The sequence below is a fragment of the Plectropomus leopardus genome, chromosome 5 (assembly GCF_008729295.1).
Source record: "Plectropomus leopardus isolate mb chromosome 5, YSFRI_Pleo_2.0, whole genome shotgun sequence".
Lineage (NCBI taxonomy): Eukaryota > Metazoa > Chordata > Actinopteri > Perciformes > Serranidae > Plectropomus > Plectropomus leopardus.
In genome coordinates this window covers 8,094,973-8,117,944 of record NC_056467.1, presented here as the reverse complement: position 1 = coordinate 8,117,944, position 22,972 = coordinate 8,094,973, and the positions used below count along the sequence as shown (strand labels likewise).

General features: G+C 40.2%; 1 protein-coding gene across 3 annotated transcripts; it reads left to right on the top strand.

Moving 5' to 3' along the window:
- The first annotated feature begins 162 nt into the window (after positions 1-162).
- On the top strand, positions 163-18,626 carry slc6a4a (solute carrier family 6 member 4a). Of its 3 annotated transcripts, none has more exons than XM_042486822.1 (14): positions 163-251; positions 4,990-5,932; positions 7,212-7,346; positions 8,615-8,837; positions 10,910-11,048; positions 11,322-11,456; positions 11,560-11,663; positions 12,210-12,394; positions 12,649-12,761; positions 13,566-13,697; positions 14,521-14,620; positions 14,933-15,033; positions 15,160-15,327; positions 16,913-18,626. In XM_042486822.1, the coding sequence occupies exons 2-14, from the start codon at positions 5,461-5,463 to the stop codon at positions 16,985-16,987; spliced, it is 2,082 nt and encodes a 693-aa protein (XP_042342756.1). In that variant the 5' UTR covers positions 163-251; positions 4,990-5,460; the 3' UTR covers positions 16,988-18,626. The 3 variants fall into 3 exon arrangements, with proteins under 3 accessions (XP_042342756.1, XP_042342757.1, XP_042342755.1); XM_042486823.1 differs by lacking the exon at positions 163-251 and adding an exon at positions 2,932-3,071 and having other exon boundaries at positions 12,267-12,394; XM_042486821.1 differs by lacking the exon at positions 163-251 and adding an exon at positions 2,932-3,071.
- The last annotated feature ends 4,346 nt before the right edge of the window (positions 18,627-22,972 follow it).

Below are 22,972 nucleotides of genomic sequence, written 5' to 3'. Positions count from 1 at the left end.
GTTAAGTGTTGTTTGTGCAGATGTGACAGCAGCAGTGTGGAGGCTTTCAGACGAGCAACTTCTAATGCACTGAGCGGTTCCCCCTCCCATGTCTGCCTGCACTGTTTATTTTTCAATTAGCCAGGGCTCAAGTTGGCATGATGTCAGGTGGGCAAGAGAAACTATAGCAAACACTTGTGGAGCACAGTAGAAAACCTACGGAGAAAGACAAGGATTTTAAATAAATTAGGATTTAATCATTATTTTGTCAGGTTGGTCTCTCTCTCTCTCTCTCTCTCCTATGGTATGTTTTGAATTGTTTGTGACAGTGGAAGAGAGGACTGCTTCACCCTGTGTGCGTGTGTGTGTGTGTGCGTGTGTGTGTGTGTGTGTGTGTGTGTGTGTGTGTGTGTGTGTATTAGTCAAAATGTTACTATATCCAGCTTTAACAGTTTATTCAAAAACAAGAATAAAGACTAAATGTAGAGTATTAAGATCAATTAGTTCTATTTGTTTTGTTAGTTTTTTTAAAAAAAATCTAAATATTTCAAATGTAAAATAATACTGGGCTACCAAAAATGAATACTTAACTTAATTTGCCCCACAAAGGTAACTTATGATTGTTGAGGAATCTAGTGCAGCTCAGAGACACTCCAGCAGGACAGGTGTTTATTGACAAAGAGGCTTTAACTCGAGCGCTCCAGTTGAAGGATGATCTTTCTTACTTCCAACTGCCCTCAAGACCTTTATTCATGAAAGGATAGAGTATTATTAATCCGCCCTTTCTGCTAATCTGCTATAGCAAAGTAAAGTAATCTTGATTATGCAAACCTTAAGAGCTGGGTAAACTACAAATGTGTCTCATTCCTTTGTTGTGTTTTTTAGGTTTTTCATTCATGCAAATGAATGTCTTTTTTTATGAAAAAAAAATTATTTATCCATTGAAATGACTTTTACAACAGACAAACAGTGGAGATAGATACTGTGGATAGACAAACATTAGAGCTAAACCAATACATTTGCCAGTTCTGTATATATGCCTATATTAGCTTATCACAGATCTGTATCAGTGGAAATGATGGTTATAGGTTACACGGAATTGCAGTGGAGAAATGCAAAATGTAGTTTGAAGTAAACTGTCTCCCATTGCATGGTTCGTCCACCAGAGAGCACTGATTCTTGTTCTAATTCTCACATTTAAGCTTGCAAAATAACCCTTCAAAACTTGTCTACTGTTAGGACTTAAATAGACTGACAGACAGATGTTCACAGACAGACAGATATTGTAGATATTTATCAAATTTTTGGTCTTTTTTTTTCACTTGCCACTGTCACGCCACTAAAACTATGCAGGAAACCCCCTGAGAGTTGCCGAAGCAGATTCCGATAAGCACATTATTTTTGCTCAACCATTCCTGAAGTCTACCGCCCAGACTAAAGGGTGTTGGTCTGTGTTCAAAAACAGTGAGGTTACAAAAGCTGGCGCGGAGCCAAAAGCTTTATGAGTTATTTTAGAGTAAAAGATACACAGAGCAGGCGCCCCTCGGGATCTCTTGGGAATTTCAGAAGCCAGTGCTCCCCAGCTGTTACACAGTTCATGATGAAGCAACTTTTAAATTCCAGCATGACATATGCTTTAATTACTCCTTCGACATTTCATAAATGACAATTTAGGATTGCTCTTACTCAACCTTGTGATTGCAAATTTAGAATATGTGACAAGAGTGTGCACGAGAAAGTGTTTGCTGGTTTGTGCATGTGTCTGTCTGGACTTTTGTACCTGCCTGTGTGCATGATATATGGAGTGAAGTAAAATGCAACACAGACAGTTGTGGGATTGTCGGGCTGCTTTGCATAGCTTTTTTGTATTTCTTGAGTTTCTTTAAAACGGAAAAACATTTTGACAAGCCTTTTACTGTTTAATGTGACAATTTGATCTATTAAGTACATAAAACAGTTATGTTTTTAAACTTTACTGAAGCAGGGAAAAATGCATAAATTGTAGCAATGACTTGGGGGAGTATAGTTATAGTGGCAAGACTGGCTGAATGCAGTCTGACCTGGGTGCTGCAGAGCACTACCACAGCCTTGCACTGAGTGCAGTAAGCTTGATGATTCAATGAACTTGCAGTAACACCAGCAGCAAGCTCAATTTTCTAATTTAGCATGTAGAGTATGTTCAGTGAAGAGAAACTTTTATTATGCAAGATCTGTAACACATCTTCAACACATAAAGGTTTATACCAGCCATGAATTCAATGTAATTCATGGCTGGTATAAAACAAGACTCAAACTTTATGTGCATCTGGAGTCAAAGCTGCAAAAGTCTAATCTCTCCAAAGCAGGTGTGTGTGTGATGACACAAGGAAAGAACTTGACAAGTAGTAGAGAAAAATTGGAAGGAGGAGACCAAAGGTTGATTGATGGGGGGGAATGTAAAAGCATAATGAGCTAAGGAGTAAAATGGAAAAAGAGGGAGTGTGTGAGAACTCCAGCAGGGTTTTACCAAGCAGTGTTTCATTGTGTGTGTGTGTGTGTGCGTGCAAGACAGACGGTAGCACCCTGACACAGAGCCCCATATTGGCACACTCACGGGTAGGACTTCCCCTATCAGCAGTGTGTATGTGTTTGTGCTTTAATGAGAGTTCATGCCATGACCATACTGTGTCAGAGCTGCACTAACAGTTCATCGTTTGTGCCGCCTGTGCTGTTATTGTATGTGTCAAACCAAGCTTCAAAGCGTGCATGTCTGCGCTTGCATAATGTTCCTCCAGTATCTTCTGTCTGAGCGCATGCATCCATGCATCCATCTCCACATACTGTATGTGTGGCTGTGCGGCTCTGAATGCGGTATGTGTGTAAGTGTGTGTGGTTGCAAGTCAGGGAGAGAGGGACAACAAGGGAGGGAGAGAGAGAGAGAGAGAGAGAGAGAAATGAGAGAGGTTTGAGAGCTCAATGGGCAAACACTGTGTCCTGATGTGCTAGTGCATGCTGTTGCTCTGGCAAGTTTTTGCAACACCACGGGATTCTTTAAGTTTTGGTTTCTTTTAGCCGCCACAGGTTCTGCTTGTCCTTTTTTACCATCTCTTGAGGTAATGTATGGGATGCATGTGAGTTGGGATAAAAAATAATATTGTTGTCTTTACTTTATTGTTTATTTCCCTCAAGTGTCGTCTTAAATTTAAATAGAGTTCACTAAGATGAAGGTGGCTCAAAAGAGCATCTACGTTTTTAATTTGGATTTTTTTATTTTCCTCGCACATCCTCTTTGAGTCCATCTTTGATTAAATCTTGATGTTGCCATCTTACTCTGCCTTTTTTATTAAAGTCGTCTTAGTTGAGAGCTAAAGGATGAAAAAACAAATCATTTTTGATATTCAGTGATGATGAGTGACTTTAAGTTTATACCACGGCATAAATCTGTAAAGTCCATTTTAAATAACAGCACAGAAAAAAAGAAAAACAAAAACATTTCAAATCTACGCTTGTTAGTTCATGTTTTTATTATTAAGAGGTGATTAAGTTTCAGACAAAGTCTTATGATCAAGCCATTTACTATTGTTTGTTTTTCCCGACTTTCTATCATGAAGCAGCGTGACAGCTGACACGTGTGCTTTAAAGATAACTGTGAGTAAATTATAAAATGTAACATTTTTCAGCGATGTAATTATATTATTTATTTATTTTTTAAGTGAATGAACATTTCACTCTGCTCATATTTCTTTTAAGTTGCTCCCTTTCAAGTAGAAATTGTCAGATTTCTGTCAATTTTAAGCCTTTTAAAGAATGTTCAACAGGTGAGAAAAATGTTTGTGTTGAGTGGAAGGATAGCTAGCGTTTCTTCCAGGTACATGACAGGGTCTCGGTTGCGTGGTAGTCAGATGTTGGGGTAGAGTGAATGTTGTGCCGTGTAAAACAAATGGACACTTGTTCTTGATTGAGACAATGGCGTTCCATGTAAATTGAGTCTTCCTACAGTCTGGCATTCATTTGTAATTGAGCTAACAGTATAAACAATCAAATCCACTTTTAAATGGCTCTCTCAGTTTGACCCCTTGCTCATGTGATAACATTTTGGATTTTCTGTTGAGTTTGTTAAATGGCGACATTGTTCCGTAAGTGTTATTTGTTGTCATATTTTTATCTAAACATCGCAGGTTTCCTGCTTGCCAAGTTTGCAGCCAATTAAAATGTTTCATGAAGTGGCTGTAGAGGAATTTGTACTTGAGTATGAACCATTTTAATTTAAAGCAAAATTAATATTTTCCTGTGTCTCATTTACATCTCACATAATGTAGAAAACAGGCAAAATGATTATGATGCAGATGTAGAATTCTGAAGAAGTCTGGTGTGTACAATATATATTTATTAAGTAATTAGAATTTAGCATTTAATTAAGATATAAAAGACTGGAATTTGTCTCAACATCTTAGCATTATTGGAATTAATTGTTAAAACATGGCAGCAAGTTTTTAAAGCCTTGAGTTAAAATAATTCCGAGCATTTTTATTTTACTTTTTTCTGCTAAAAACTGAGAGCAAACTCATTTAGCAAATAACTTTAATGCAATCCATAATTTACTAATGTTGAATATTTAGCATTAATATTTTTATTGCTTTGAGTAACAATCAAGAAACATTTCCAAGTTAGTCTGCCTTTTAAGTTTTCTCTTGTGTTTCCTGCCTCGATGAGTGCTGCTGGTGCCTGTGTATATTCTTTAATTTCTCCTTGTTACTGCTTTGATCAGATAAGCACTGGAACAGGTTATGGGGCTGGAGATTGCATGACATGAGAAACATGAGGAAAAACTAAGAAAATCAGCACGTCAGATGTATTTCACAATCTCCCATTATGTCTTTTTTGATTTAATAAAGGTAAAACATGTTAAATAAGACTTTGTGTCTTGTGGAAAGACAGAAAGGCACATCATGAGTTCACTTAAGAGTAATTTTGAGCTGAATAACTATTTTCCTGTGACTTATCTGTTCATTTCCCCTCTGTGTGTTGCAGTTTTCCCCATCACTGAGTGTCTCAGAGGACGAGCAGATTGTGGAGAAGATCCAAGATTTTTGTAACTTTTCTGCCGGCTACATCCTTTTCAAACACATCTCTCGTCTTGTATACCCTCCTCTGTCTGTCCTAGCTTTGTGCTTTTATTCCTTTTTACTCATCAGACTTTTACACATTTCAGTCCTATCCCACATACACACACACACCTCCCCTCATTCTGGCCTCATTCTCTTTATTTAGCCCTGCCCTCCTCTTTCCCGTCTCCTTTACCTGTCCGGGAAGGACAATACTGTTTTCTGTCAAATTTGTCCCTACACTTCCACTGCACCATTCCATCGCTCTCCTAACCCCTCTGTTCCCCTAATGGGCGCCATATCAGGCAACAGTGCCACATTCCCTTCAGCGTCACTGAGAACCTCTCTCCACCCCTAACCGCCTCGCCAACACCAACATCAACATCAACACGACCCGATGGAGACAAAAGATATGATGCTGACAAGCATGTTGACAATGGACAAAGGGGAGAATGAGGGAGAGAGGGAGAAAGGAAAAGAGGAGGTGGGGAGAGAAGAGGAGGGGACGCAGCAGGAAAATGGCAAACTGATGTTGGCTGATGGTCTCGCAGAGAAAGGACCCAAGAGCCTGACCTATGGCTCTGGACAACAGGTGTCCAATGGCTTCCCCACATCCACTCCTCAAAGTCCCAGGGAGGGGCCCGGGAGCGCGGCTTGCTCCGGAGGTACAGCCTCCGGGCCTGGAGGAAGCAGCGGGTCCTCTGTGCCGCTGGGGGGCCTCAGGACTCTGGTGGTCCAACAAACCAGCTTGGAGAGGCCCAGAGAAACTTGGAGCAAGAAGATGGACTTCTTGCTCTCTGTGATCGGCTACGCTGTGGACCTGGGAAATGTCTGGCGCTTCCCTTACATCTGCTACCAAAATGGAGGAGGTGAGGAGGCAAAAAATGTTTAAGAGGGGCCGAGGGAGATAAGGAGTAGAGAGGGGTGGAGATCCAATGCTAGAGTAAACAGGATTTTAAGAATTAGAGAGGAGAGATAGCTCTTTCATGGTTTGAGCTGTTCTGCAGCATATTCTAGCAGCTGAAGTGAGTCAGTTAACTGCACTATAACTTTTTCCATTGTCAAAGATGGAGGTCATCATTTTTGCAAAACTAAAATATAAAAGGGCGCAGATCTATGGAGTGCTGCAGTAAGCATACTTGTTTATGATTCAGCTCATTTCTTGCACAATCTAAGGTATAAAAAAGGGAAGCTTATGTTTTCAACAAAGTCTGTGTGGTCTGGCTGCACCCTGTTACCAACACAGTCCTCACCTAGCAGCAAACAGGGCCTCCCCTTTCCACTTTTATTGAATTTGCAATAATAAAATCTTTGCAATATCCTGTGTTCTGTGTGCGTCTCACGGAGCGAGGTAGAGATGGGGACCGGGAGACACTTGATAGAGGCAACAGTATTAATTGTGGGGTTTTCATGAGAACGCCTTCAGCCTCTTTCTCCTTGCTTAATAACCTGTCTCCCAGGCAGCTGCTCAATCAACCCTTATCTTTGCTTTTGTGTCATAAAGACACGAGTCACACAGCGACCCACTCACATACACAAATGCACACATGCACACAAAATACGTTGATAATCAGATAGATAGAAGAAAGGCGAGAGAGAGAAAGATTTGTTATCAAACTCTGCCTGTTAGGTTGGAGAGTTCAAAGATCTGGCTGCCGCCCTGCTGCTTCTCACTGTTTGGCCTTCTTATTCTCCCTTCATGACGTTTATACTTTCCTTACTTAGCAGCCAACATCGCAGTAGTCCTAATCTGTCATTGTAGAATTTAAACAGAATGACCCTCTTACTGCATGTTTCCACATATTAAATTGAGTGTTATATGAAACTGGGCAAGCACGCACTGTTGTTTTTGAATGGACTAAGGTTATGTAAATGATAGGGTACTTAAAATATTTAATGATTTTTACAGAGTGCTTTCTAATGTTCTTGTTGATAGGGAATTATTGAGGGGACCACTGAGACCACAAATGGAGTGTGAATGAGCAGCATTTCTCAGGAGTGTGATTGACTTTTTACTGTTCGTCTATAACTTATTTTCCTCCCACTTTTCCCCACTGTTCACATTGTAAACATAATTCCCCACGTTTTTGTTTCCAACCCTTAATCTCCCTCTCCTCAAATGTCCCCCATCCTTGTGTCTCTGCCCAGGTGCCTTTTTGCTGCCCTACCTGTTGATGGCGGTGTTTGGAGGCGTCCCTCTCTTCTACATGGAGCTGGCCCTCGGCCAGTTCCACCGCAGCGGCTGCATCTCCATCTGGAAACACATCTGCCCCATCTTCAAAGGTAACAGGAGGAGTGGGGAGAAAGCAGAACAGATGGAGAAATGAAGCAATAGCAATAGCTTGGATTAAAAGCTATGGAGAGAACACAAGAGAGCAGTGCATACTACCAGGAAAATTGGCAGCAGGAGAACAAAAAAAATATGAAGAAGGACAGTCTCAAGCTGTCAAAGTCTGAGAGACAGCTCATTTAACCTCCTTGTCCCCCTCAGTAAGGTTCTTTTGAAGAGCATCCCTAGTGCCTTGTACATCTAATGAGATATACTGACTCTCTGTTATGGAAATTGTCACATTTCCGTGCAAAATGCCAGATGCTCAGAAATTTGATAGTATGTTGGTTGTTGTTGTTGGGAAATGTCACCCATTTACCCAAAAGCAACTTGAGTTAGCTTGAAAACAAAACTGTTGTTTCATCAAGAGGTGACTGACTGGCAACACAGACTGCATAAAATATTTTTCTTCTTAATAAAATAATAAGATAATAAGAAGAACTTTGTCATCAAGATAGTTTAAATTGTAAGGACTATTTGTTGTTTATTGAAGGAGAGAGGGTGGTGCAAAATTGGGAAGGCACTTCAAATAATTTTTCAGACACTGGGAAAGGAGTTCTGCTTTTTTATTGGCTTAAGGGAGCCCCATACAACTTGAAATGGTTGTTTTTTTGTGTTTATTTTAAATACCCTCAGAACTGCAAGTGGGTTGCGAAGGCATACTTTTTTTTAATAAATCGTCAAATTAAACCATTTATCATAATTTAAGCAGAACTTATCATGAATTTTTTAAATTTCAGACAGTCCTTGAAGAAATCCTGAGCAACAAACACTTAAATTGAGAAATTAAGAAAACAAGAAACATGATAAAATCTAAGCTTAAATTTTTTATGTTTAAACGGAGTCGCTCATTTTAGTATCGTCAAAAAAATTACCAGATCCTGTAAAAAACATTAAATTCTGTGCTTCTGTAGGAATGACATAGGCTTTTTTCAGCCTAGGGATTTTCTTTTCAACTTCAGATCATTAAAGGTTATGTTTTTTTTCATGACCTAATAACAACTGCCATGTGAAGTTACTAAAATTTCTGCCTTTGCTGCTACTGCTGCGTACAGTATGGTCTATTTGGGAAAATGGTCATTATACGCACAAGTTGCTTTTATCTATGGGGAGGATAAAGAAAAAAAAAAGTCCCCCCCCAGCCATCCCTTTCTCTGATAAGTAAAGTACAGTCCATTAACTCCCATATTTGCGCTAATGATCATCTTTTCCATTTTTCCAGGGATTGGCTTTGCCATCTGCATCATAGCCCTCTACATTGCCTTTTACTACAACACCATCATGGCCTGGGCTTTGTACTATCTACTATCATCATTTCGGCAAACCCTGCCCTGGACCACTTGCACTAACAGCTGGAACACAGCCAACTGTAACCGTTACATGTCCACCGACCACAATGTGTCATGGTCCAACTCCTCCACCTCCCCTGCCGAGGAGTTCTATACGTAAGTGCATGTAAGTGGGATGTAGAGGCGTAGGGGGAGAGCTGCGCAGGAGGAAGATGTCAAGTGAAGGAGGGAGGATGACTTCCAGAGAGCGATTACAGGGTTGGTTGGGGTGTTTAAGGAGTCCTGACAGACTTACCACCATTCTTCTTTTCAAAATCCACATGGATCAAGAAACATTTTATCAGTATTTCATAATAAGAGTTAGATCTCATCTGAGACGGTTAAAGTTCAGGAGTGATACAGGAGTGAAGGACCAAATATAATGTATCTTCACATATAAAATTACTGTGTTACAGTTACAGTAAAGATTTGTACCAGTGGAACACCTATGGGAGAGTTTATTTCTGAAGTAGAATTTAGTCATATTAGGAAAGACATCACCAGTTAACGAGAATGCAGTAGCTATATTTGATTGACTTAATTTGATAGACTTTGGCGTTGACTCAGTAGATTAGATTTATGTGGATAGAGCTCTATAAATAGTGGCCAATGAGAGCCACAGACAGGGCTTTAACACCAGCTGAGAAGCCGCATAGACTTAACAGTAGTAAGTAACAGCAAAGGGATTTATTTATTTATTTGCAGTAATTACATTTAATGTATAGTTGTTGTTTTAGTTGTTGTGGGTTTTTTTTTACAGTTATAAGTAGTTTCATTTTCAGATAATCAGGCATCAGTGAAGTCCCACTGAGTGAATATGTATTAAATTATAAAATTATTAATTAATAAATTGATAGTATATCAAATTAAATGTAAAACAATAGTAATAAATAAAATTCTTTAGTATTAACTTTGTTGTGAAACAGACATGTTTGAAAGTTGCCAGATGTGATATCATTTTCTGTTGACTTTCAAACAATTTGTACCTCAGCACAACAACAAATCAGGATGCTCCCAGTTAAACCTGAGTCGGTGTGCTAAAAGTATGAGCTAACTAATTTAAAATAAAAAAGCAGGTGAAGGGCATAGCTGCAGGAGATGAGGAGGGAGAGAGAAATATAGAGTGACGCTTTGGATTATTGGAAAATAAAAGGGTAGATAAAGAGGTAGTGAGACAACTTTGAAGTAGAACAGAAAATTTTCATCTCTCGAATTCCCCAGTTACACACATGTTCTTGTTTTTAAAACAACAGAATTCGACTGAAAATTGGAACTGATTATTTATATTATTCCAAGCCAATCCTTGACAAGCTGCTTTCACAGGAATTACGACACGCAGCTTAATCAAGTTTGTATTTATTTTTTTAACACAACATAGAACCTGAGCTGTGTCAGAACAAAGTCTTCCTCGTTCGTGACTGCTCTGGGACTCTAACATCTTGTGGCTCAGTCTTATCAGCTGCTCACTGGACCGTGTCTGTGTCTGTCCACTGAGACAGATTCAGAGTTTATCCATAGTTGACTTTTCCTAATACAGGTTTTAAAAGAAACAAATTCCGCAACTCAGTCTGGCGCCAGAATTTCCTGTTTTCAACATAAATCAGTCTCTGTTTTATCAGCCGAGTTCTGTATGCTTAACCTGTGACCACATTTTAACCCCACTGTTCATTTCACCCTCATTTTTTTTCACTTTGTGCTAGTGTAAAACTTTGTTTATTGACATTAATTTGATATAAAATAAGTCAAGCCGCTGTTGTTTTGTATTGTTTCCCTTAGGGCAACTTTCATTACATCTCATTTAATCTATATGTATCATGTACATGTGTATATTCATATTGCTCCTAAAGTTTATACCCCTATATTTCCCCTTTTGTCTTGTTTATTACCCCCTGTCCTCCCCAAACATTTATTTTGCACCTTTTCATAACCTTCTGGTGTTTTTTTTTCCTCTTCCTGTTCTGTTTTCTCTCACATGTCCTTTCCCTCTGTTTCCAAATCTGCAAACTTCCTGTCTATCCCCTCTATCTTTGTATTCTCACTCTGTCTTATCTCCTCTGTTACTTCTTACTGTTTTCCACATTTTTCTCCTGCCCTTGTACCTTCCTCCTTTCTTCTCCCTCCCTCTACTGCCTCACTGCGTGTCCTCCTTTGCACCCCGCTCGACCTCCTGCCTCGTTTCCTCCCTCCAGTCGCCAGGTGTTGCAGGTCCACCTCTCCCCTGGCCTGCACCAGCTGGGCTCTGTCAGCTGGCAGCTGGCCCTCTGCCTGCTCTTCATCTTCACCATCGTCTACTTCAGCATCTGGAAAGGAGTCAAGACGTCTGGAAAGGTAACCGAAGGGGCGCCTGCATGGCTAATGGGGGTGTCAGTTAGAGTAGATGGATGGATGGATTGATGGAGCCAGAGAGGCAGAAAAAAAGATGCTCGTTCCCCTGTCATTTCTTCACCATCAGTATCATTCATCATCATATAAAGAAAATGTATTTAGAAAGGCAGGTAAAAAGTGATTTGTAAGTATGACCGGATATCAGCTGCTATGACAAACTAGACATAAAAATTTACCAACGGAAAAGCGAATCATTTTTCCTGTTTTCTGCATTAGGTAGTTTGGGTGACTGCTACCTTTCCCTACCTGGTCCTCCTGGTGTTGCTCGTCCGTGGGGCCACTCTGCCAGGGGCCTGGAGAGGCGTGGTCTTCTATCTCAAACCCGACTGGGAGAAACTACTTAGCACTACAGTAAGTCAGCTTGTGCAGTCTAACAAGGCTGTCTGTGTGAAATTTTTGCTTTTATCTGTGTGCAAACATCTTGTTCTAACACACATGGTTTAACCTGTCTAAGGTGTGGATTGATGCAGCAGCTCAGATCTTCTTCTCACTTGGTCCGGGCTTTGGAGTGCTCCTTGCCTTTGCCAGCTACAACCCGTTTCACAACAACTGCTACAAGTGAGAACTTTTCTTGAACACACTCTTCATTATGTAGCCTCTCTCATACTAAAATGACACTAACCTGCTTGACAAGCTGAAGTCAGAGGCTTTAACACTTTCCCAAAACATTTCTGCAGAAATCCTTTAAATCTAATTAATTACTTGTGCTTCTTAAATGTAGAAATATTTGTGTCAACATCCAAGTGGAGCAATAACCTACATATAAATCAGGTGGGCCGAGGAATGCTGCCTCACATTTATACGTATCAAATTCAACAAAAACACAAGAAACTTGTGCTCCAGAAAGCACTCAGTGAAGATCCCAGGGTCGCTGATCAGCAGTTATGACTTGAATATAAAGGCCAGAGAGCAGTAATAGACAATAATTAAACAGGTGCGCTTTGGATCCAAGGACATCTGTGTGCTCAGTCAATGTGTTTTAGAGTTATGACAAGTCTAATTTCTCTCTTTCTCTTTAATAACCTGCCTATATCACAACGATTCCAGTAGTCTTAAACAAGTCTAAATAATTTGCAGAGGCTCAAAGATGAATATTTTCTACAGATGTTCTCTCTTACTCTGTCCTCCACCTACCCCAAACCTCTCCTTTCTGCATCTCAGAGATGCTTTGGTCACCAGCTCTGTGAACTGTCTGACGAGCTTTCTGTCTGGCTTTGTCATCTTTACTGTGCTGGGCTACATGGCTGAGATGAGGCAGCAGGATGTGGATGCTGTAGCCAAGGATGCTGGTAAAAGAAGGACACACCAGCACAATCCCAAATACATAATTCCTTACTCACTCTCACATTGTTGAAAACAAATAACAACACTGTGTTTAGATTAACTGTATCTACATTTTTACATAGGATAAGCTTTGACGTCATGTTAGCACAGTGTTGACAGATGCACCTGCTCCATATAATTGTAATTCTGCACAAAAATACAGCTGTAAGGATAAATTCAGATGATTCAGATTTAACCTGCTTCTCTTTCTCCTCTGCAGGTCCCAGTCTGCTGTTCATCATTTATGCAGAAGCCATAGCAAACATGCCTGCTGCTACTTTCTTTGCCATCATCTTCTTCCTCATGATCATTATGTTGGGTCTGGACAGCACGGTTAGTTGGTTGATTACTCATTTCAGTGCAAAAATTAAGTCACTTGAGTAAATGTTCTGTTCGCTAAATGCTCTTTGTGTTCTCACGTGTTTCTCTCTGTTTGTTATAATCTACCTGATAATTTTGTTGCTCTGTGCTTGGCTCTTGTGTGCTCTCTCAAACCTAGAAACAAAGGCTTCATATTTGCCTTGTCATATAGGCGAATGCATTGCTCTGTTTGACTTGTATTTGCCTGTTGTACTTGTCGCTCCATTAAGGTGTCGGGTATTATTTGTCCTTGCTGAATAACAGTCAGCGAAAAACAATGTGATAGGACTTTCATATTACTGTTGTGTGGCAATCTTGTCTCCATAAGCCTGTGTTTATCTGCTTCTGGGCAGCCAGCTGGAGCGACCCACAAGGTTCTTATCACATTGTGATAATCAGTGTGGAATCAGCATCAGGGGTTGCTATGCTCCCTGATTTTATGACTGAGGATATTACAGCAAAACATGTTGCTGTACTTGGATTCATGTTGGATCAGCTTAATATTTTGTCTCTTTATTTTTTTGTAATTGTGAGAGGGTTGTAATACACAGGGCATCTTCAGATGTTTTTTTATCCCTGTAATGGGGATTGTCAAATTTCTGATTAGCAACATGTCACATCTAGATTCTTAAAGCTGTAAGACGAGGGTATGTACAATATAATATCTCCTTTATTATAAGATGCAGTGTTTTTTCCTTAACCCCCCACAACCTTCATATTGTGAAACCTTTTTCACCATGCACCCTCCTCACCTCCTTGCTGTCCTCCTCTCTCCAGTTTGCAGGGTTGGAGGGAGTGATCACAGCTATGCTAGACGAGTTTCCCCACGTTCTGGCTAAGAGGCGAGAGTGGTTCGTCTTTGGCCTGGTGTGCGTCTGCTACCTCGGGGCTCTCTCCACACTCACATATGTAAGTAAAATGACCGTATTACACACAGGCTCCTATCAAAATCACATCTGTCATGAAAACATCATTCTCGATCAAAATATATAGGAAAATACCTCCAATGTTTAAATCAAGAATTTATCCCCACTGGCCATCAGCAATTAAATGAATGTATTGATAATCTGCTACTAATAATGAACATAAGTTCAAGACTTAATTTAATGGCCATAATTTTTCACATTGTCAGTTCCCAATCAGATATACTATAGACCAGTGGCTCATAATGATCAAAAGCATCTTAAATGTTACTGCTTTGTTGGAAGTAATGTAATGGACCGCAGTTTACAATTAGCTGAAATCAGACTAAAGCAGTACTTGAGCAATAATCTGCTCATCTCCAATTCTAAACAAATTCCCTAATCGTTGTCACAGACCAGGAATACTCAATTTTCTTTGTCTAGGGGCCACTTTTGCAAAATTACAGGAAGCCAGAGGCCAGTCACAGCCACCCCGCACAGGTCAGGTGTACACAGGGGTGTTCCTTGGATTTGAGGACTTTCAAAGTTTAACCTGAAGCTTTGTTGTTGTTGTTATTTTTTAAATGCTTTTTAAGCACTATGGCATCTTATTTACATCAGAAGTACACAATAAGGTCCTAGAATGATTCAGTTTATTTTTATTGTGAATTAGAAAAGGTTTGGGGGACGGCCTGGCACACTTTTGCAGGTTGTAAGTTGAGTATCATCGTTTTAGACCTTCCAGATGAAGCCTCTTGCAAAATAGTATTTTTTGAATAGCTGAAATTTCTTCTTTCTCTCTTTGTCTCCGGTCTTGTCTGCTGTTTTAGGGAGGAGCGTTTGTTGTGAAGCTGTTTGAGGAGTACGCTACAGGCCCCGCAGTCATCACTGTGGTCCTGCTTGAAGTCATCGCTGTTTCCTGGTTCTACGGCAAGTTTGAGCAATTGATCATCATGATGATAGTGATGACTAAGTTGCGATCTTATTGTGAATGACAGCAAAGAGTTGGTTGGGACGGTGACACAATACTGTACTGGTGTTCATTTTGATGATCGTTATTGAGCAGGTATTGAGAACTTGCGGTGCCGCCTTGCTTCGATACTGTGATCTCCTCAGCTCTTTGTCATGTCATGTTTTTTCCTCTGTGTAGTTTCAGTCACAAATACATGATAGAAAAGAGATTGTAGACATCTTACGGGTATTTAGGATTTTGTGGTGATTGTGTATGTGTATGTGTTCCAGGTACCAACCGTTTTTGTAATGACATTCAGCTAATGCTTGGTTTCTACCCGGGTTGGTTCTGGAGAGTGTGCTGGGTGGCCATCTGCCCCTGCTTTCTACTGGTGAGGCTCGTGCAGAGTATTAACACTCATGCATATGCACTTTTTGACCCTTTATGACATTTATCCCGATGTTTGGTGATCCTTGTCATATCTGACCTCTGTTTTTGTTTCCATTCCCATGTGCAGTTTATCATCATCAGTTTCCTGGCCTTCCCTCCAGAGGTTAGGTTGTTCAACTACCACTACCCACCATGGACCACTGTCTTAGGCTACTGCATCGGGGTGTCTTCATTTATCTGTGTGCCTGCTTATATGGTCTACTACTTGCTCAATGCCAAGGGGACATTCAAACAGGTAAGGCATTTTACTTTCTCTCCCTTCACTTTAAGTCTGAGTTTCTCATCGTTCACCCCACGTCCTTCTTCTCTGTCCTTTTTCGTATCTTTTCGTATTATCTATATCCTTGCCTGACCTTTGCTTTCTCGCTGACACCTCTCCAACAACAGGGATTGCCTCTGTTCCTTTCTTTTCCATGCGCTGTCAGGGTTTACCCTCTGCAGCGAACACATGACTGGAGAACAGGATCAAAGGAACGTGGAGGAGGCACAGGCCAGAGATTAGCGAGAAAAAAGTCAGGACAACTACCAGGCGCTATCGATGTTACACACACATATGCACATAGGGAATTACCCGATGACACCCACCTTACATTCACTCACTTAAAAACACATCCACATTTTGCAATGCATGTGTCGGCTGTCACGTTGCCAGATTTGTGGATTAAGGCTAAACTGAAGGAAACCAGGTTCTTGTCATCAACAGTGCTTTGGCACTATAACACGCAGCAAGTGTGCCAAATCAGAGTCGTTGATAAAACTACTCTTTTAAAGCAGTTTAACAGACATTTTATAGATGTCTGTTATATTTTGAGCTAAGCATCTTTCATTCTTGCCTCTTTTGGGCCTTGCCTGCACTTTTCTTAAATAAAAAATACAAATACAAAATGTCTTCATCATGATCATTATAATTGTTATCTTGTGATACTCTTAGATAGATTAGTTAGATTAGATTAGTTAGATTTGACAGAAGGTAGGAGGACATCAAAGACAGACGTCTCTGGCTGTTGTCCAGTATTGACACTGCTGCCAGGACACACAATGACACTAACACACACTGTCAACACACAGGAGTTGTGTTTTTGTGTGCATGTAAGTGTGAAAGAGGACAGTGTCAGCGCAACTCTAGGGGAGGGATGAGGCCGAGCGAGATCAAAATGTCCCAGTGTCTCTTTTGGGGTTCTGTGTTTGTCATCTGTCTTGTAAAAGTGTAGTTACCATTCTTGTTTTTTCAGACTCTGTATTGCTTTTGATCATGTGAGTTTGAAATTAAAACAAAAAGGATTTGTCAATCAACAAAAAAATAATCTGCAACAATTTTGATAATGGGATAATTTTTTGAGTCATGTTTTTAAGCAAAAAATGCCAAACATTCACAGGTTCAAGCTCTTAAAATGTGAATAGTTGATGTTTTTTTGATGGGTTCAGACTGCACGTCCTCTGACTGAATACTTTTGAAATCGGTCAGACAAAACATTTAAGAATGTCAACTTAAGATCTGGGATATTGCGATGGACACTTCCCACTAGTTATGGATATTGTGTTGATCAAAACAATAAATTGACTATTTAGAAATAGAATTATAATAATGTATATATTATGATAATAACAAAACTAAATCATTACTTTTGAAATATCGACAAACCAAAACTAGTTTTGCTGACCAAAAGGTGTATAGAGTATAATAACAAGAATACTTCTGCCTGCTTTGTTGTGTAATCCTTTCTAGTTTCCAATTAAAAGTGGTTTATTTCAGTTTAATTTACTCTTTTCTCTGTCCCTCATCTTTTCCCCTCTGTCCGTCTCTGTCTCTATATTCACAGCGTCTGTTAAAGAGTGTCACTCCAGAGCCTAGTGGCGACCAACACAGAGACTACATTGTCACCAACGCAGTCTGACTAAACCCTGACCAAAAGAAAGTGCCACTCTAGCTATATAGAGCACCATCTTCTGGACTAACTGCACAACCACAGGACAAGGGGGCTACCTTTCACCGCCTATGCCTCTTCTTTCATACATCACCTACATTTGTCTTTAGCTGTCTCACTCAGAGATCTAGAAGTGGTGGATTTAGGTGGAGCCAGGCTGCAGTGGCTTTGTTTAGCTTTGATTTGTTTGGTTCCTTATGCTAGTTCAGTTTTGAAGGAGTTCTCTGGTGTTGCAAACCCGTATCTTCAGCATCGACATCCTCTCTCAAATACGGCCACTCACAAGTTTCACCTAAGTCATTAAGTGACGACCCTACCTTCAGGTTATACAGTTGTAACAAATTTTTTATACAATTATAGAAAGTATGATGAAGGCCAGATAGTTACATTTATGTCCTCTCAGTCTTTATGGTTGCATTTTGTTATTATGCTGTTAAGTTATGCATTATAATATGTAGCAAAATTCAGGTATCTGTTACTGAAGCCAAATATATGATATCTGTTCTCATATTTCGAAAGATGTTTCAATATTGTAGCTGTCATTATGTTGTGTTCACTGTCAGCCTGTGTTTATTCAGTGGCATCTTGGACGAACGACGGATTTGCAACAAGTTCCCTACACTGTGAAGCACTGTCTGGTAGTGACATGAGTGTGTGTGCGTGTGTGCAAGAGTGCATGTAAGTGCTTGCTTGTCTGTGTGTATGTGTGTGTGAAAAAAAAAGACTGTTATAATGACTAGTGGAAAAAATGGATCACAGACGGAACTAACCAAGTGTATTCATCCTATAACTGCAATATAAAATGTGTATTTATTTTCTAATGTAACATTGCTGTCATTTTGACCTCCCACACTTCAGTATGATGAACATTACATGTGACATTTCATGACATAGTGCTGATGGTCCTTGTTTAATCACAGTGACATCCTGCATTCTGTTGTCATACCGCGTAACTGTCAGTAATAGAAACCAAATATGGATCAGAGCTAATAACATTATCAATTGCATAGTCTGAAAATCAGTGTTACTGCTCTTTACTTTCTACCAAAAGAAAAAAAAAGTGCGTCTGTGCGTGTATGCACATGTGCCTGAATGTGTGTTTCTGAGAGTGTATGCTGGAGCAAGACTTAAATATGGGCAAGTACTGTACATTTACATGTGTATTTACTATTCAGTCTGGTGGTGGTGTAATCTATCTTGTGAACCTGTCTCCTCTTTTCATGGATGTGTGAATGTGTGTCTGCACCTTGATTAGTGTGCTGGTACACATATGGGTGGTTGTGCAAAAAGGATTAGAGGTGTTCAGCCCATTTATGTGTGCATGCTTTAATGTGTGTGTGTGAGTGTAGTGTACTTCAAATGTGGGTGTGTGTGTCTGTGTGTGTGTGTGTGTGTGCGCGTGCGTGTGTTTGTAATGTGATCTGTTGTCTTAACAGCCAAAATATCTTATGAAGGATGTAACCTCCCTCTTGCCTCTCTCTCTCGTACCTCTCAAGCTTATGTAAGATCTGTGTATGTCAATAAAAGACTGTATTAAGAAATACACCTGTATAGAATAAAGATATATAAATATATGGGAAATAACACATAATAAAGATATATGGAAAAAATGAACCCTGTTATCTGTTAGTTGAGTCTTTATTTTTTTTTGATAAAATATATTATATTATGTTATATATTATAACATTATAATTTCTATTCAACATTAATAATACCTACCAACAATATAGATATTCAACACAACATTCATGCAAACCTGAATTGATGCTGTAATGACGAGTCGATCAAAAGATCTAAAAAGGAAAATAAATGCTAAGATCTCATGACACCACCACAGCCAGACTTGATAGAGGATTTTACAAAAACACATGCCGCTAAGCTAACTTCTGCTATGTAAAATGCCATAGGCTTATGCTAGTAACATTAGCATGTTGTACTGGGGAAAATTTGACCTTCAAAAGACAGTTGTCTATGATCCTTGACAGTTATTATTGAGGTTTATTGAGGATGTTGTTTTCAAGTCAGACGTCCCTGAAGTTTTAGGAAAAAAGATCATGGTTTGAATTAAAATGAAAACATTTTTCCAGAACCAGTTTTAATTATTTCCAATTATGTATATATTGTTTTAATCTTTTCTGGCCAAAAGCAAAGAAAGGGATGGCAGCTTGTCCCTTAACCGACTGTGTTAAATGAGCATATAATATCTGCTCATATAAATCGCAGGCCCCTAAATTGAATCGAATCGAAATCGTATTGTGGTAGACTTTGTACTATAAGCAAATATCGTATTGTTGCCAAAAGTATCAACTGTTTCAAGGGGTTGAACTAACCTTTTAAAAGAACAGTGTGCAGGAAACAAATGGACCAGGTGTATTGAACAAAACACAAAACAAAACAAACAACAGGGGATACCACTGAATAAAGCAGTTTCATGTTAAAAGTGGGTGATTCTATTGCCCGCTTGTCTGTGTCAAGCCGCTGGCCTAGCACATGCTAATGTGAGCTCAGCTCTTTTCTCTGATAACTTAAGATCTAGATGTTCAGAAGGTTTTTACTGGGAATCAAATTATCACAGAAGTCTCTTCTCTCCAAAGCAAATGGACCCAGTGATTTAAAGTGGTAAAAACACAGAACCAGTGTTTTTACAATGCTGCTCATCACTGAGGGTCTGCTAACAACAGTGACTAGCTAATAAAAGCTAGTGGCCATTTCTAGAGCCAGTGCTAGGTTTACCTGTTCTGGACTACTTTAGAGACGTAGAGGTGCAACATGGCAGACTTCTTGGATGAGGACCCCGACTCACTCTAATGCAACAAAGACACAACAATTCCAGTTTTGATTTGGATGATTATACAATAAAGAAACACACTTACAACATTATATTCCATTTCTGCCTTTATATCCCCATAAATTCTACACACTAGACCTTTATGCCTCTTGCTTGAGGCAGCCTCTCGCTCACCTGGTGGAGTAAAATCTGCCCAAAAAACAAGCAGAATATTTTGGATGTGGATGACCTAAAGCAAAGTCTACCACAATGTGCTGGACTGAATGCATTTTAATGAGGTGATAAAAATGTTGAGTTTTAACACAACTACATCACTAAAACAGTGGGCTTCACTAGATCAGTAGATTCTTATCAACAAGTGGGCACTGTGGGGCTGCATTATTAACTGCTCTGTCTGTTTTATGACTCGACTAATTTTAAGGCAGACTGACACAACAGTGTGACGTGAATATTGTCTCGATCAGAGGCTTCAGCAGGGCTGAAATCACGTGTTGCACTGAGTCTCTTTAAATGCTAGCCATCCAAACCTGTCAGGACAATCATTGCTTCTCTGCCAACACCAGTGTGTCTGCATCAGTGTGTGCGTGCATGTGTTTATACTGTATGTGCACAGCACAATGGTTCCTTGTCACCAGTGATTAATCCTGCGACTGAAATCTGCAATCAGCAGCTTCAGCAAACAGTCTTGTGGTCACGCAGACACACACACGAGGTAACAGAAAGAGAATGAGTGTTTGATTTCAGTGAGAGGAGGATCCTCAGCTCATCCCGTCTGAGTTGTAGCCAATGCACAACAGATGTGCAATCATATATATAAAATTCCTCTCTCGCCCTATCCCTTCGGGCGGTTTCTTCCTTTAAGCTCAGGTCCTCTACCAGAGGCCTGGGAGCTTGAGGGTCTTGCACAGTATCTCAGCTGTTCCTGAGACTGCACTCTTCTGGACTGAGATCTCAAATGTTGCTCCTGGAATCTGGTGGAGCCATTGTCCCAGTTTAGGGGTTAAAGCTCTGAATGCTCCAGTCCAGCCCTTGGTATTTCTCGAGCTTCTCTTGTTCCTTCTTCCCGATGATGCTATCGCTCTGGATCGCTACTTCTATTACTACTGCCTTCTTCTGCTGTTTGTCGACCACTACGATGTCTGGTTGGTTAGCCATCACTAGTTTGTCAGTCTGGATCTGGAAGTCTCACAGGATCTTAGCAATATAATTCTCCAGCACTTTTGGAGTGTCTTCCATTTGGAGTCTGGGACTTCTAGCCCATACTGCTTGGCGTTCACGGGGTGCAATTAGCTTCTTCAGTCATAGGTGTGAACTATGTCAGGGCCAGGTGCGGGCCAAGTGTTTATTAAAGACGAGTTGCTAGTTTTTAATGTACTAACAGCCACACACTACAGTGTGACACACGTTTACTGTGAGACTCTGTGCACTTTAACTTTTAAGCGTGCAGAATGCATTCAGTAATGGTAATCTGAAGAAAAGGTTTTGCATTTTTATGGGTGTCTGTGTGAATAACAGAAGCTAATCAGTTTTATGAGCATGTTCAGATGACGGTTGATTGTTGAGTTCATACAAAAAAATAAATTGCAACTGTTTTTGCAATTTTTACTTCCTCCTGCAGCTTCATTGCAAAAAAAAAAAGTATTACAACTTGCCCTGCAATTTTTTGTCATCAAAGCTGTCGTGAAAGCAAGCATTTTAGGCTGTAACAATCACAAAAAAGCCTGTGAAATACTGGAGGGGCTGATATATTATGCAACCAGTGAGTACAATGTATCCTGAGATAGTGATAAGAAACTTTTTAAGAAGTGTCATTATTTCACTTTGTCATTTCCAAACATCAGCAGTTCTGTCTTCCAGGTTTGAAATGAAACTGGATATTTTTGGGGTTTAATTGCAATCTCCCAGAATGTGCACATCATCATGTGCAGGTCTACACTGAGTCTCTCCTATATGTGTGAGTGTGTGTGCTTTATTGTGGCAATTTCCTCTGAGTCCCATCCCCTGACTGATGGACACATCCTGTGTTCTCTGTCTGCCTTATCGCTGCAGATCTATATTAAACAGCGCAGCACAGCCAGCGTATCCCTCCACCTCTGCTGTACCTGTCATCTTAGCATCTGCCTGCCTGCCAGCCTCTCTCACTATCAGGTGTCTATCAACACCCGCAGCTCATTTCATCTCTTTTCCCAGCTCTCATATCTTTATATTTTCTCTTTCTTATATTAATTTGGGCGAGCCAACCCCGGCTCAGTGTGTTCATGTATACTCTTTTTCTCAAATGTGTCTACAGTTTGCTGTCATTCTCAGAAATCCCTCATGGGTTTTATTTTGCCTTTTGCACATTGATAACCTGCACACTTCATTGCAGCAGCTCACTCTGACTCTCCACTTTGCAGAGCGCAGCTGAGTTTGACATATCTTTCAACTCTCTTTCTGTCTGCCTCCCCTCAGTTCTCTGTATAAATGTGTTTTGGCAGCAATCTAGAGGGTCACTCTTTTTTTCTGACAGAAAAATTCTGGCATTTACCCCTCTAACTTGCGTCGTCTGTCCTCTCCCTGTCTCTCCATTTTTTTCTCTACCCAGCCTCTCTGCTGATCCCCTGATACTGCCGCTGCCTCTGAAGAACAGGAAATGAAACTCTTTTTTTTCCCTCTGATCTGTCACTCTCACCCTTTATCGCACAGAAACCTTGATTCCCAGCAATGGTCGTCTCTCGCACCCTTAATGAACTCATTTTGCACGAAGGGAGAATACCATCTTATCTCTGCAGAGTAGGCCCTTTTCTCTCTAACGCTCTCTCTCTCTCTCTCTCTCTGTCTCTTTTACTCCATTGCTTGCCTCTCCTGTCGACCTAGTTCATAGAATTGTTGCCAAGATACACTGAGAGGTCCTCGATCCGTTGTCTTCTCATTACAGGTGAGGAGATGGGAAAGACAAGGAGAGAGAGCGACAGAGCGTGAAATGATCTTTAATAGTAACTCTGACATGCACTGGCTTCATTATTTCTGTATTATGAAAGTGTGTACAATGTGATGGTTTTATGTCATGATGCACACCAAGAGAGCATGAAAAAGAACAAAGATGAGATTCAGCTGAGTGAGAGGATAAATTTATGTGGGTTTTTTGGGCTGCAGATCTGTCTGATGGTTTTGAGCTGTTTGGAAAC